The following is a 16,932-nucleotide window of genomic DNA, read 5'->3' on the forward strand; positions in this document are numbered from 1 at the left end:
ACACAGAATCTAAGCTTGTCTTATTTTCAGGCTCTAATTTTAAGATCACACTGAACCTTAAATTTGAATTTGGAACTAAGCTAATATTTCTTATTTTAAGAACATACGAACTAAAAACTAGAAAGGTCATTCTTAATTTAAAATTCATCGTTTTAGAGTGTGCTGTAGGGACTGGGCTAATTCAGTGACTGCACAAAAATAACAAATTAATTGAATACTGTCTTCATGGCATATTTACTACAAACCTTTCTGTTCCAAGTTATGGCCGTCCTTTAGCTGAGGGTTAAAGAGTTCCCTGAAGTACTGCTCCTTTCCTTCCAACTCTTCGATAAGATCATGGCGTTCGATCATACGAAAGCCTTTTTTTAGAATTTCAAAATTGGTCGGGGTAAGATGTCGCCTCTTTTCCAATTCCCCGAAGAAAAGAAATGCTTGTTTCGTTGCTTCGCTTGTTGCAGAAGGAATATATCCCTCCAGAACATACTTAAGCTGCTGAAATTGATCCTCGGACAGCTGCTTGCTCAGGCTAAGCAAAAACCCTCTAAACTGCAGTCCTTTTTCCATAATATTAAAATACCAGACAAAAATGATGACAGTTTCTATGCAGTTTAACAACTTCCGCTTTGTGTTGCGTTAGTTAAATTCTTTTTCCTGGATTCCAGAGACTAGGCGCACGTTCATACTTTGGACTCATCTTCACCTGAGAGGAAAGAGGCCACCAGGAATGAAACAACACATGAAAGGTAAAGAAATTGCGAACAGCTCCCGTTCGACATTGCTACGCAGTTTCATTTTCTTGGGGGTAGTCCCACAGCTTGGTAGAACAACGTCATATTCGTTCTCAGGGCCTTACTTTGCCGCATGACAACGAGATTGCTTTGTCAATTTGGCGGGATTTTTGTCCCAAAATGGCGGAGTGAATATTGGATCAGTCAGCGCTGTGCAGATCGACGTACAAAAAGCGCTGCTTTTGGCGGGCCTGTCCTTCGAAATGGATATCTGGGATATCCAAGAACAAGATGAATTCGAATCTCGCTACGCGGATGAACTGGAAATGTTGGATGGTTTGGAAGAAGAAGGTGAGAGTATTCTTGCCCAAAGTTCATTTTATTTATTTTCACACAATTAAAGGTAAATTACAAGAGTATAGCTAAAGCCAGGGGCTTAAATGGCCTAATGGTCAGCAAAGAAAGAGAATTACAAGAATTAAGAAAGGCACCTACATATGTACATTCAATCATACATGTAAATTTATGAACTGTTACTGTGAAGATATTTCATATTTGTAAATAGTTTCACTTTTCATTCTACAATGTATCATCGATGTCAAGCTTATTAATTGAATTTATTGCAAAATGAATAATGACACAGCAATATTTTAGAATATTTGAAAAAATATTTAATACCGGTACATAGTGAGTTGAAATATTGCACTCATGTGATATTGATAAGACGGCCATGTTGGTGCCAAAACAATAGAAAAATATAGCTTAAGTTGCATAATAATAGAGTCAAATACCCAAAAGACTTTTTTGCTATTGTTCTTTCTACCATCATCTACTTATACATGTACCATGAGACTTTACATGTACAAGTAATACACAGATCAGTATACACATGAATCAGTTAATGAGGGACCAAACTACAAATCTAACTGTGAAAAGGAAAGAATGGGAACATCTGCAAAGCAATCTGTCATTTAGGTGGGTTACATGAAGAGGCTAACAGTCTATATGTAAGTAAAAAGGGTTGCATATTTTGTTTCCATGGTTTGGTCCTTACATGTATCTGTCCTCCGTTTTTTTTTCCTGATGAGCAGAATCCACTCCAGTGTCAAAGAGGAGCCTCAATTTTGACAGGGAGAAGACAGCTGACAATGGAATGACAGGGAATGGTGTACCTATGAATCAAAATCGTGTGAAAAAACGAGACTGCAATGAAATGTCCGTACTCCTTTCTGATGTTGAAGAATCAATCCTTGATGACTCTGATTCTGTTTCAGGTGTGTATGATTGTGTTTAAGTCTGGTAATAGCACAGGGGGACAAACTGTGTGACTGTTAATTAATATCTAAATCCTTCACATGATTTCGATAAAATCCAAGTCCAAAAAATCTAAGTATTTTTACCCAAAGTGTTGTTTGTGGTAATTCTTGTGGCTGAAAACAATGAATTTTAGTGATTTTAAGGTTCACCTGAGCATACCAATAGAAAGGCAAAGGTGGAAAGCTCGATTTCGGATCGCTCCACAGTGTTCGACACTTACATTCTTACTAATTTGCCCTTTGGGCTGCTACTTTTGTTTTTTTGGTTGCTTTGGTTTTTTTTCTGTTTACCCACCTTCTAAAGACCTGTTGTTCACTAAAACTCAAAGGGTGGTTGTAAAAATGTCAATTTTGTCTAAAATGGGTTTGACAGACCAATGCGACTCCTGCTGTGTATCCATGGTGTTCTAGTGGCCTTAACAGTTTTGCTTTGACAAGCATATTCCTTGAATATCTCTGAGATTAGGCTGGTTTTGATTAAATTGCCACTTGTCCAATAGTATGTTCTTAAACCTCTCAAAGCTGGTTGAAATTGCGTGACAAAAAGTAGACTTTTTTGTGCGCTTGTTCAATGGCGTATTTGGCCGTGCGAAAACTGGGTTCCATTGTAACAAGCATTCTTTTCGCCGGGAGAAAGATGGCAGCTACCAACATGTTCCGCCTTCCAATCTGATTTGAGGTCTGCATCAAAATGTTTTTAACAGAAAAATAAATGACAGCAAAGAGATGTAATGTTTACTGTTATATCGTGTTTGCGGTAGCTACGTCATATTACTAGTCACTTTGTTGCAAATCGAATCGTTCCGCAAACTAGGTATTAGTCTAACAAAAATTCTGATTGCCCGATCGGGCAAGTCTTAGAGTTGGTTTCCTTGCCCACGGATATATTTCGCTTGCCCTGGGCAATCGGGGAATTGTTATTGTCAAACACTGGCTCCAGCACCGAGCTGATTTTCACCAAAAAAATTCCCACCGTACAAGTTTCAAATCACGCACCAGGCAAGCCAAAAACCCAGAGGTTTCCTCTCAAACCAATATATCTGAAACCTGGTGCATCATTTGAAACCTGTAGGATGGGAATTTGTTGGTGAAAATCGGCTTGATGCAGGAGCGGTCCGAAATCAAGCTTTTCACCCTTGCCTTTCTATTTTTACGCTCAGGTGAACGTCGAACACAAACCCTTCAAATCACTAAAGTTCGTCGTTTTCAGCCAAAAGGGTTACCACAAACAAAACTTCAGGTAAAAATACTTGGATTTTATGGAACTTATGAGAAAGATTAGATTTACATTTTGTTGTAAATATTAACCAGTCACACAGTTTGTCCAGGCCCCCTGTGGTAATAACGGAGGTCAGGCGCCAGAGGAGCACCATGGGTAACATTTTTTGGGAAATCTACAAACGTATGTACATGTACAGTGCAGACAAGAAATGTGACCTCTCACGCGAAAACAAAAACACTAACGGAAAACACGGACGGTTTTCCGTTGAACGGGTAAAATCCAACGGCTAACGAACGGGTAGTCAACGGGTTTTCCAACGCTTTCAACGGGTGCGCAAAAAATTCCAACGGGTTGCAATTTTTTTCCAACGGTTTGTGAAATTTTTTCCAACGCCGAACAGCTTTTTTGAACGGTTCTGGATGATTTCCAACGCTTTCAACGCTTTTCAACGCTGTTGATAAACACTTGCAAGAAGACCAACGGGGAGTTTTGGTAACCAACCGTTTATTAAACGATCCGAAATCATGTTGGCTCGATATTTTGAGTGACTGAGAGCAGACGTCTACGCAAGTAGAAAATCAGGTCGCTTTATGAAATAGAACCCTAGACAATACAACTCTCGATCACCACCGTGTCAACTTCTCGGCCGAAATTTGCATACCGTGTGAATCGGTATTCGTTTTATCAAAACTAATGGTTTCTTTCACCAGTCGCCATAAATGATACTTGCTCTTTATGACGCTTTTCAAGGCTGTTGCCTAACAGGAGCTCGGTAGCCTGGGGCTCCCAAAGAATAGCTCTGGGCGCCTTAATTTTTCACAGCAACACCTTTCACTTCATATGTTGGGCTCCTAAGTTCTCAGTGTTTAGCTCTGAGGGCCCCTTCAAAATTTTCTTAGGCAGCAGCCTTGCTTTTTAAATGTCTTTTATGGAATCCACTCGCTCAAGCTAAGAATAAAGCTAGTTCAGATGTTTTTATACGTTGAGATGTAAATCAACCAACACAACTCTCGATCATCACGCCGTGTGAACTTCTCGACTGAAATTCACATACTGTTTGAATCGGTATTCTTTTTACCAAAAGCCAGTTTCTTTCACCAGTCGTATTCACAGTTACGTTTAGAGCTCAAGCATTTTTATCAACTCAAGCAAAATTGTTTGTGAAAACCTCAAGTAAACGTGCACGCTGCAAATAATATTTATTTTCACAAGTCGCATGCGATAAAATTTAAAAAGACAGCAAAAACAAACGAGTTTAGTAATGAAACATTGATTGACCTTTTTCGACATCCTTCTAAGAGAAACCTTGGGTAAATTTTCAAAAGATGTCACAGGAGGTTGACTTCATTCATTGCTACGCTGAAACCCAGAGGTTTCCTTTTATGCCATTATAATTTATCTGAAATCCGTCCAAAACTCGAAGCGCTGGACCTCAAACAAAATTTTAAAAATCCAGCATTCGGAACTCCAAGGAAGCGTAGTTGGATTTTGGTGTGACGGCTTGCAGCCATCACGACGTTTGCTCCTCTGTGATTGGCTAATAAGAAATCATCATCCAATCAGAGAGGAGCACATGGCGTGACGGCTGCAAGCCTGTATCTTGATCTAAAGCAATGTAAAGCCGGTATACGAAAATCCTGCTACGCATCCTTGGAGCTCCCAATGCTGGAGTTTTCGATATTATTTGAGGTCGAGCGCTTCGAGTTTTGCACGGATTTCAAGCTGAAATAACTACGCTAACAGGTAACAAGATCAAACACCCATCCTGCGTGAACGCCAAATTAAATGTGACTGAATGATGCTGAACTTACCAAATTTCAACTAAAAAATATCTGTTTAACTTAACCACTCGCCTGGAGTTTCTCGCGAGCTTTTTTGCCCCCTCAGCATCTTAACTGATGATACAGAACTCTTTTATCGTATTTATAGCAAAGAGCTCTCTTATGAACGCACCGCTTTGAATGACTTGTATCGTTACTTCGGCTTTAAAAACAACTTGAAATGCTACATTTCTTTGGATAAAATAATAATTTGTTGTATTTTACTTTGCAACTACAGTAGCTAATGAAGTAATGGATGCACTGAATTAATGCTGTTATTGTCATCTTTGATAAAATAAATCTACCTAAAATCGGGACTTTGTTTTCAAAATTTGGAAGTGGCGACGTATTGATTCTGAAGTCGCTCCAAAACGTAGTCAATGATAGACCACAGGGAGGGGAAGACTGTTCAACTTTGGGCATTATGAGGTCAGCTTTCCAGGGTGTGTCAGGGAAGAAGTTAAGTGCATTGGTTGACTTCATACAGAGCCCAGCAGAGGAAACTTTGTTTGCTTGGAAGAGAGGGAAGCAAAACCAAACAGTACCGACAGGACAGACAATCACGGTGCCTTGTGGGGTCGAATGTGGCCCACTGGAAAACAGAACACCAGTTCTTTTTGAACCGACTCTAGATGCAATCTTGCCAGAAGGCTTGCAAGTGTCAGAGCAACTACTTACCCTGCCACGAGGCTGTTCCCATCAGATAAAGATTCCTGTCGACAACGTGAATACGTATCAATAGGAAAACAAGGAAAGCCCATTGCAGAATCTGGCTTACTTTAGCTAAACACGAAGAGAATAATTGTTACAAATCATCTCAAGTGGCTTATAATGACATAAAATGGATTAAAGATAAAGCTCTGTGGAGTCAAAAAATCAAAAACTCTTTATATCATATAGGTTTAAAAAATCTTTGGGAAAAAGCACATTTTTCAGATGTAAGAATTGTAAGCATTATTAGACAAAGATTACAGGACATTGAATTACAAAGGTGGCTCAGCGAGATGAATAATGACATAAGGAAAGATCCCAATCAAAGCAACAAAATGCGAACCTGCAGTAAAGTCAAAACAATAGATAATTACAGATGTGAGGATTACCTTCACCAGGTCACAAAATTCCGGCACAGAACCACCATGACAAAACCGCAACTTAGTAATCATGGCTTGGCAATGGAAACAGGGCGTTACATAAGACCATTTAAGAAACCGAACGAAAGAATCTGCCCTTTGGAGGCGGAAGATAAAAAACACTTCTTAGTCTCCTGCCAAGTTTACCAAGAAAAAAGGAAATCTGTTTGAATGCTGATATAAAAAATTCAAAATCCCAATTGTGAAAAATGCCAACAAAAAATATATTTTTGCTACTATTAAACCCCCCCCCCCCCCAGTAAATAATGTTGAGTTACAGAAAATAATTGCAAATCATATCCAGGACTCCCATGAACATAAACAGAAAACTTAGTTAACCCTTAATATAAGAAAATTGTCAAATTGTAAATTTATATGGAGTTTTGTCAATGTAAAATTTATAAGACACCAAATAAAGTATTTATCATATCATATCATATCATATCATATCATACATCTTTATTTACCCTCGGATTTTCAGAGTAGCTTGGTGTAGCTAATTTCTCCGAGCATTTACCCTCCCAACCATGATACACCACAGAAGACAGACCACAACACCGGGAACTACATGCCCTGCTCTTTGCGACAAGTGTGCGGGTTCTTTTACGTCTCACAGGATTATGAACATTGAAGGGTTGTGAGACGAGACCTCCGGCTTATCGTCCTTATCCGAGAAGACTAGAGAGTCTAACCATTTGCAAATGTAATTACAAAGGCAGCACTTTCTCCTCAGTTATTTAAAGACCCTGAGTGTTGGTCCGGCCGGAGTTGAACTCACGACCTCCCGCGTGACAACCCGGTGCTCAAATAACTGAGCCACCGGTGCGCGGTATAATCGGCAGTGGGCAAATTGTTTGCTGTAACAAGTGTTAGATTCAAACTTCTCTATCTGTTTATTTGTTTTTTCTGCACGTGATCGTTACTCTATCTTATTTACGCGCGTGTGACATTGCGTTACATCATGACGCATTGATGTATGTGGATCAGTTTTCAATCAAGTTTTTCAATTGCCACGTGCTTTGACTCGCTAGTGTTCTGTTTTCGTTTTCTGCTTTTTAATTAACCTTTCTTCGTGTATTTCTTCGCTTCTCCGGATCAGAGGAATATTTGTAAGTTTACTTTATGCTGTGTTTTTTCAATCAGTGCATCAGTGTCTTAGAAATATTGTGATTTATTTCCTTTCAGTCGAACCATTGTTTCTTTATTGTCATTGTCATTGCTCATCTTCAATTTTGACTTCGAATGCGTTCGGATTACCTCTTGATCACTTCAATTGTAGTAAGCATTAAATGGAACCTTTTTTAATTGTCTACGATTTGGTGCTTACAACAAGGTTTCAGTATGTTGAGGTTCGTTTCCATATGATTTATCTTGCTACCAAGGACTTCTTTATAAAATGGTTTGTTTTATTGTGGTTCCACTATGTGTATTGTTTTCTGGTGTGACTGTGCAAAATAATTTTATGTAATATTGCGACATCACAACATCGTAAGTGCCTGAGGAAATGGACTCCTTGAGTTTTGTGATAAAGTCCTGGAAAAGTCCTTGAGTAAGGGTTCTTTAAACCTGTATGAACCATGGGTTGTTGTCGGCCATCTTTGTCTTCTTGTTGTGTTGTTGTTTGCCGGGAAACGTCACTCATCTGTTCCGACACCAGGAAACACACCTCATATCACACTTATTCCTAACATTCTGTCACCGACTCAGTTAACTAATTCACACTTGTTCCCGATTAAGGCACGATGACCACGTGAAAATAAAGCTAGGATTGAAGGCTTGCAGACATCAGCTTACAATATTGGTACAGTGTACCTTCATTAAAGCACCCAGATGTCCTTGCCTGTTCTTATGAAATGTTTGAAACTTAGGTACAGCAATTATATAAATTTTTCTAACAAAAATCGTATGCCATGAGAAATTGCCTTTTTCTGATCATATTATTTACAAGTAGGTGTATTGTAAAAGAGTATCATGATATGCAACATTACAACTACATCATTTAATTCATAAAGAATGAAAGTCCATTATATGTGAAGCAAAATTATTAATTCTTGTAGGTCCCTGCAAAAAGAGAGCTCGTCTTAGTCCCCTGCAAAACAGCAAAGACCATGATGTGAGCCGTCAACTGCCAAAACCTGGATGTGTAAAAAGTCCATTACGACAACTTCAGTCAAGCTCTTTGCAGTCTCACAATTCTACAAGTATTGACAGAAAGATATTATCAAATCCAGAGAGATTTAAGGTGTTCCGAAGGCCACCAATGAGCTGCGAGGCTGTTTCCATAACAAGAATGGATGGACAGAGGCTTTACCTGTCCATCAAAGCTGACAAGGAAGTATCAGTAAAGGCAAAGGTAAATCAACCAGAGTGGGTTTCAAGTAAGATTTAATTAAAGGTATTTAAGTGATTCCCTTCTTTTTGACAAAACACAACAAGAATACAGTACACGTACATGTACATGTACATGTACTTTTATATTTAGAAGTTTGCTGCAATATGTTTATGTATCATGGGAATGGAGCTTACTATAATTACCTTGGGTGCATGGTCATGATACAAAAACAAACATCATTGGCTGGCAGGCACAAAAGCATGCTTCTCAAACCAGTCCTGTGGAAAAAATACAAAATCTAACTATCATGGCTGGAACAATACTTGATTATGCAGACTGTAATTCATTTCTTGTGCAAGTGTTGTTTTATTTTACCTTCAAACAGTACAGTCCCCAAGTTGTAAAACGTCCATGGCAATTCATTACTTCATGAAGAAATTCAGTATAGTGCTTTCTTGACTGAAAAAACAAAAAAACATTCTGTCACCGACTCAGTTAACTAATTCACACTTGTCCCCGATTAAGGCATGAAGACCACGTGAAAATAAAGCTAGAAAAATAAAGTGTTACGGTTGTCAAAAATTTGTTCCCTGGTAAAATAAAATCCTTTCCTCTTTACATTTACATTTGATTCATTAGTAATAAAGTAATAATACCCGGTAATCAATTTACAGTATATAGCACATTTTATGTTAAATATTCAAAACCGCTTTATAATGTAAAACGAAAATGCAATTAAGAAGAATGTTATATTAAAATAAACCAATAATCAATGAAATAAAAAATAAGAAATAATAATCTAGGTGTAACTAATTGTCATGTGCTTTTTTAAATAAAAACGTCTTTCAATGTTTCTTAAAAGTATGTAAGTTCAGGGCCATTCTAATTGTCAATGGGAGTTTATTCCAATTTTTGGTAGACTAGCAAAAGCCAAAGCTCTTGCATTTGCTCCGAGGGACCTCTAACACAGTACGGCGTTGCTAAAATGAGGGTAAGGGTAAGGATACAAATACAGAAAGTATCCTAAAAATGCATAAAAGCTAACCTTAAACTTTCGTTTAGGCCTAAGGTTAGCTTTTATGCATGTTTAGGATACTTTTTGTATCGTATCCTTACCCTTACCCCGACCCTTGGTCTTACCCTTACCCTTGTTTTAGAAAAGCCAAACACAGTAAGGTCATTGGATCTCAGAGAGCTTCTGGTTGAAGCCTTTTTCCTGATGAAATTGCAAATGTAGCGTGAAGCCATACCATTTAATGCTTTGAAAACAAGTAGTAAAATTTTTAATTCGATCCAAAGCTCTACTGGTAACCAGTGAAGATCCTTTGAATAAGGTGAGATATAGTGTGATATAGCAGCTGGATAATTGTGTAACAGCACGAGGGCTCTCATATGCAACTACTGGTACAAGTATGTACCCAGAATAAAGCATGTATGTGAGATGATCCCCTTTGCTGGAATTCAACCCCATAAAATAAGTCTGACTACTATTTCTCCAATAGGAATAAGATTACTTGTACCTTTGATTTGATTCATAGCTTTTCTGATTTCAGTGTCAATCCAAGAAACTGATTGATTTGTAATGTTAACCTTTCCTCTTTTTATGTGAGAAGCCAAAATTTCTTTGAACATAGTCTCCCATAAATGAATACTGTCCTCAACTTCCTCAACAGCATTAACAATTTGCCATGGGGCCTCCTCTAAGTCTTTTTGTAGACTTTCAATGTCTATTGATTTATAGTTCTTAACAGAAGTTATCTTAGGCTTTCATTTGTTCATCCTATTAGAAAATACTGCATATCTAAGATGATCACAGATCCCCAGGTCTATTGAGCCAGCTAATATATTAGATGTTCGATGATTATGTTAAAGATGAAACAACAACAATGATATTCAATGTAAGGAGAAATGTAGACTCGGAAAAATATCCGAGTCCCAGATGGGATTTGAACCCACGACCCTCCGTGATCTAGTCGGATGCTCTAACCACTGAGCTACTGGAGACTCTATGGTGAGCAAGGGTCAATTTGTGGGTCTCGACTGGAACCACATCGCGCGGCTAGCATTGACTAGCATATTTGAAACTCACTAACAGCATCGCTCAGTGGTTAGAGCATCCGACTAGATCACGGAGGGTCGTGGGTTCAAATCCCATCTGGGACTCGGATATTTTTCCGAGTCTACATTTCTCCTTACATTGAATATCATTGTTGTTGTTTCATCTTTAACACACTCACTTTGGAGGTTGGTTGGCTGCATCTTGATATGCATTAATGTGACAGCACGATGCTGTTAGTGAATTTCAAATATGCTAGTCAATACTTGGCTGTGTAACTGCGCGATGCGGTTCCAGTCGAAACCCACAAATTGACCCTTGCTCACCATAGAGTCTCCAGTAGCTCAGTGGTTAGAGCATCCGACTAGATCAAGGAGGGTCGTAGGTTCAAATCCCATCTGGGACTCGGATATTTTTCCGATTCTACGTTTCTCCTTACATTGAATATCATTGTTCGATGATTAGGATGAACAATAATAAGACAAGGTCAGTTAACGACCTAGAGTTAGCAGTGACTGGTGTTGGTGATTCAATAAGGTTTGAATATCCAAAGCTGCCAAGTATACTCTTCAGCCTTTTGCCAGCCTGTGATGAATCCTGGACTGAGTATCACTTGTCAAATAAGAGTTGAAGTCGCTAAGCAAGATAACATTATTTTTTCCTTTTGATCCAAATCCTGTTCAGCAGGTCATGTAGGGAATTGAAGAAGGCAGTACATTTTGGTGGACAATATAAGCAGCCAATTAGGGTTGAGTGGGAATATTTAACCACACTGCCCCTAGTTCTTGGTTAGTGTTCCTTTTCAGGTCCTCATAAACATTCAGACCCTCGCAGTAATATATCACCACTCCTCCTCCTTTAGAACCTGTCCTATCACGCCTTGCTAAGTTATAGCCTGTAACTTTAATTAAGTTGCTGGATATTTCATCTGTTAAATGAGCCTCAGTAATTCCCAGTAAATTGAATTCCACTTCTCTAAGTAGAAGGTGGATATCGGCTAATTTAGTAAGAAGACCATTAACATTTATGTGCCCAATTTTTAAGTTCTTATTTCCCAGTGGAGTCCTTAGCATTTTGTACACATCAACTTCAGATTCTTGGTAATTGGCACTCACAGGCATTTTGCTCATAGAGGCATTGGTTTCAAGGTTTGTTAAACAGACATTGGTTTGTAGGTTTGTTAAACAGGTGGGACAATTCCACTGCAATTGGGAAGCATTTATCAAATGGGTGTATGTTTTGGCACTCACCTTACCACATTTAATGTGGCACCACAGCAAACATATGTCACATTCAACTCCACGATGGTTTCAAGCAACAGTCTTCCCACAAACAGAGCATTTATCGGTTGAATCGGTTGTCCAGGATTGAGGGAAATGTCCCCACTTGTAACAATATTCTGTATTTGGAAGGTGGCATCAGCATTTGGATAATAGCTGACTGTAAAACCAAAGTACCTCTTCCTTGATTGTAACCGCGTTCTCATGGAGTTGGTGATTGCATCACTCTCTTTCTTTCGAAAGATTTCTGCAGCACACGAGAGACCAAAATGAAGACACAAGCTTATATCAGGATAGTCCCACATAAGTGGAGAATGTGTCAACAGTCTTGAGTCTGGGTGGTGTGAAATCTAATGGTAACCGTGATTTAAGTCAATTTTGCTTTACATGTTACAGTCATTTAGATCCAACAGTACATCATCAATGGTGGGAATGATGAGCGCATGTCCACACAGAGTCTGATTTCGCTGGCTTCTGGGCTTTGGTTGCAACAAAAATCGGCGAGAACCAAGGAGTTGGGCTCTCAGCGCATTTAATTCAATAATGCCATCATTTTCCAGCTGCTTCAGTTTCTCTTCTATTTGTTTCCTGACATTAAAGGTGATGTTACAGTGTGGCTGTGCTACTAGTTTGATAGACTCATCAGCATGTGTGCGTACTGGTTCACCTTTGCATTCACCCGTTAGATGAGGAAATTCCTGAAGGAAATCTGGTGCACCACGTGGTAGATTTGCATGAGGTTAGTCAACAGTACTCACAGCTTTGATGAGATTTATAACTGTGATGTTATCTAGCTAAGCATAGAACCTGACAATCCCTCTGCAACACAGAATGTTTCTTTTGAGGTGCAATGCTCACTAATGACATTGGCTCAGAGTTTCCCACATAGGTGTAGCAGCTTGGTAGACATATATGGGTACACTTTAGCATTTGTATTTTAAGCTATGAAAGTCCCTTTTGCTGAAGATGTTCACTGTTGCTCCGGAATCTGCCATTATGGGCATGGGTGTATCCATATCCCCATCAAGGAAATTGTCCTGCTCAAGGTAAAAAGTGTCTGAACTATGGTAAAATGAATCACTTCGCCATAGTTTGTTGCAGGAAACCCAACAATCGTTGTAGAGTTACCTGTCCAATAAGGTCTTCAAACAGTAAACACCATGCCAGATCTGTGGACATTGAAAACCGCTCTAGTGGTGAGACTTCAACCCTAGCTGGTCCTGATGATAATCATAGTGACGAGTATACATGTCCCTTTCACATTGTTGCACAGGAACCCCAAGCCCCCAAACCTGTCTTTCAAGTCAGGATTAGCTTCTACCACACACACCGCATTTAGTGTTTCAGGAATCAAATTTTGCTTGGCTTTTGTAACTTTCCCTCAGTGGATCCTTGGTTGCTCTATTTCGACCAAAGCTAACTGCTTGTGATTGCAGTTTCTCGATCTCGCTGGTTTGATTGTCTGCGGATTCCATGGCTCGAGAGGCTTTGAGCAGATTTTCTAGGTGAAGGTTTTGTTTCATAGCCTCGCGCCTTAGATGAAGCGATAAGATGCCTTGAATTATTTGTCTTTTAATTTCTAACTCGGTATTCACGAATTCACATTTGTGTGCCAACATCTGAAGACGTGTATAAAACTTGGTAATGTTCTAGCCGGATTGTTAGGTTTCCTGAGGAAAGGCATAGATGTGATGAAAAACCCATTTCTGAGGTTCAAAATGGTTGGTGAGCACTTTGATGACAGCTTTATATTTGTCACTTCCTTCGGTTGGTTCTGGTATGGTGAAGGTTTCAAAGACATCACAGGTATCCTCGCCAACATAATGTAATAATATTGCTTCCTGTTGGGGCGCTCGAGTGATGTTCATCGCTGTGAACATGTTGTTGAAACGCTTGACATACTTCTCAAAACGGGTAGTTGCTGTATCCCTCAGTTAGAGGTTGAATTCAGGAAAAATAAAACTAAGATAACAAATAAAAAAAGACAAATCAGAAACGATGTACCGTACGGACCTAAGCATTGGGGAGATGGTTTATGATTTTGTCTCTTGTCTCTCAACATTCCAAGTTCTTGGCTTTTTTCATTGAACAACCAACAATTTATTTTTTATTGTGTGACAGTAAAAGCACCCTATCTTATAAGTAGTTTATTTATAACTTTGGAATTTGTTTTGAATTTCATGGTTTCATATGTTCAAGGAACATCTTTTCACGTACTGGTTGATTTACATGGCAAAGCGTCTGCTGGTACAACTGTACTTCAGGGCCGTAGCCAGAAAAAACATATGACTGAGGCAATGTCCGTGGTTAAATTTTCTTCGGAAGTATTTTAAGTGTTAACGATGCATATTACATATTAAAGACAACACTGGAATCACGCTTTATTTTAAAATTTCACGAAACAATGACCGAGGCAAGTGCCTCTGTTTGCCTCATACTGGCTACGGCCCAGTTCAAGCATTTGGAGCCTGAAGAAACTGTGACATTGATAGCTATGACATTAAAAATCTTTTCATTGATTCCAAAAAAAAAAACCGATGTGAAGAGCTGTTAATAGGCCGTCTAAGACGAAGCAAGAGACAACCAGGCGCTCACGAGGGGGTTGGAAGGGTTGATGGTCTCGCACAACGAGAAAGCCGTCAGCGGTGATTAGGACATCCTTAAGGTAGCGTTTCACACCAATAATTTTGGTGGCCTTCTTAGAGGGTCAGGTACCTTAGCTAAGGTGTGAGTGTGTTCTCAGGAGGTGAGGGCACTCCAGCTGGGTAGCCTGCCAGGCAGCACAGCTAGTGAAGGGTATCTTGACAGAGCCTTGAAGGACATCACTAACAGAGAGGCTGCAAACAACGGAATCCTAGAGTTCGACGATGAATTGCAAATTTGGCAACTAGAGTCCAAACATTCCTTTGGGTTACAGCTTGCAAAGGAGGGTAGGTTCTCAACTCCGGCGATGTAACGTATGTGGACAGAATAGCTGCACTGGGTGTTTGTGGTAGAAGGTGTTAAGGACAGGTGATTGGACAATGCTCACGCGAAGGGCTGCTGGCTCTTCACCCTGGACTGGCAGGACTACAAGGTCACCACTCTCATCCAAGGGCTCGCATTCCTCAGCACCAAGGTCGTCAGGGTCATCCATCACCATGCGTGACCGAGCCCATGGTCGACAGTCACGGTCAGGTAGGTAGCGACAATCCATCAGGTTGTGAGTGGTATGTGGGCGACCGGCAGTTTTGCAGAGGATGCAATACAAGAAGGGGCGTCATCGGGGTTGGCCTTGAGCAGCATAAGGGTGGCGCCTTGGTGTGGTACTGCCAATACGCATGGCTTTGGTATCTTCAACGCTACGTAACTCATCAAGGAGAGATCCAATAGCTTGAGAGATCTCAGGTTTTAGTGAAGCCAGGGTCTTATTGCGTTATGCAGAACCATATTTTTGTTTCACCAAGAGGGGTAAGCCGGGATGTATCGACTGGAGCCAGAGGAAGACGACAGTGTTCTCCAGTGTGGGGGAGAGGTCTTCTTTGGCAGTTACCTGATCTCCGTGGTGTGTTAAGCCGCCGTGAACAGAAAGGAGGTTATCCTCAAAGAAAGCCATAACAAGCTGAAACAGGTCCTCAGGTTGCTCATCAGGCTGTAGGGGTATGCTAGCCAAGTTAAGAAAGTGCACTCCAGAGGACTGGAAACCATAATGTTGACGTATTTCTGCCATATGTCGTTCAGGGAAGTTGAGTGTTTAACGATGGAATTCCTAGAGATTACAGGACAAAAGTTGGCTATTTGGCGGAGTAGTAGGTCCAGATGGGCGTTCTTTTGGGCAGCAGTGCTCAAGGCGAGGCGGCCATGTTATTTATGTATTTATTTATTTATTTTTACATATTGTGTGAGCAATTTCAAAACTTCAAACAAATCAATGGGCATGCACAGTTGAAATTAACCAATCAAAATGTCACCCCCTCCAAAACATTATGTTTTTCAAACAAAAATGGCATTATTAAGTTTTTAACATCTTCCCCTTCCTTAAACTCTTCTTAATTACCCTTGAACTCACATTTATTTATGTCATTTATCGTATGACATCGTATGACATATCGGACTTCAACAAGCTGCGTTCGACTGCGCTCTCAAGGATATTTTAATTTTAACTCTTAATTTCAAAGTTTAGCTATTTTCTATTTACTTTGAATTGTTCCTAAAGTACTGATGGCCATATACAAGATCACTTATTCCAGGGAAACGCTCTGTTCACTACAATTTTGGTGGAAATGTTCGACCATGCTTAGTAATCAAAGTGGCAGCTATTGTCATCAACCCAGAAAGCTCATACCGCTTACAGAATCAACATGGAGTGCTTTAAAAGAGAATGGTCTATTAAAAAGGACTCGTGGCACTCGAGGAGGAGTAAAGAAGTCATCTTGGCGACCAAATCACCGCTTTCATTACTACAATATTGTCTTTTGCCGGTGGAAGATTTAAATCTTCCCGCTCGAAATTTGCATGTTGCGGTTCACAGAAGACAGCGAACACAAACAACCTTATTCAAATCAAATTGCTTCGTCTCTGTCATACTTTGTAGGAACATACCCAACAAAGCGTAAATCACATGTTTCGAATCAGAAAACCGATCTTCTTTTCGCCTGTTCTAATGCACGATCACTGAAAAATAAAGTTGGGGCTGTCACCGATCATATAGTAAACGAAAGCATTGACATCTGTGTGTTTACCGAAACCTGGCTAAAAGACTGTGACACTGTAAGCATTGCAGGCTTGTCACCAACTGGCTACGAATTCAGGAACTTTCCTCGTTTATCAGGGAGACATGGTGGGGGCGCGGGCATCATGTTTAAAGGTTCATTAAATGATAAAATGTCTGACGGCAACGAGAAACAATCTTTTGAGTTTTCTGAATGAACAGTTTGTGTTCATCAATATGTTATTAAAGTTGTATCTGTGTATCGTCCACCTTACTCCAGTGACCATCCAATTTCATCAAGTGTGTTTTTTGAGGAATTTTCTACGTATCTAGAAGATATAGTTATGGCACCTGGTAT

At 39.7% G+C, this 16,932-nt stretch overlaps 1 protein-coding gene and 1 non-coding gene across 2 annotated transcripts in view; one reads left to right on the forward strand and one right to left on the reverse strand.

Annotated features, from left to right (window-relative positions):
- The first annotated feature begins 890 nt into the window (after nt 1-890).
- Nucleotides 891-16,932, forward strand: part of LOC138060355 (chromosome transmission fidelity protein 18 homolog) — a 93,691-nt gene continuing 77,649 nt past the window's right edge. The window contains exons 1-3 of the mRNA XM_068906113.1: nt 891-1,079; nt 1,820-2,002; nt 8,274-8,569. Of these exons, the coding sequence (XP_068762214.1) occupies nt 992-1,079; nt 1,820-2,002; nt 8,274-8,569 (567 nt within the window). The 5' untranslated portion in view covers nt 891-991. The remainder of the gene's footprint in view (nt 1,080-1,819; nt 2,003-8,273; nt 8,570-16,932) is intronic.
- On the reverse strand, nt 10,480-10,553 carry Trnas-aga (transfer RNA serine (anticodon AGA)). Its single transcript has one exon. It is a non-coding gene; the product is annotated as a tRNA-Ser (tRNA).

This window comes from Montipora capricornis, chromosome 8 (genome assembly GCF_036669925.1).
Source record: "Montipora capricornis isolate CH-2021 chromosome 8, ASM3666992v2, whole genome shotgun sequence".
Classification (NCBI taxonomy): domain Eukaryota; kingdom Metazoa; phylum Cnidaria; class Anthozoa; order Scleractinia; family Acroporidae; genus Montipora; species Montipora capricornis.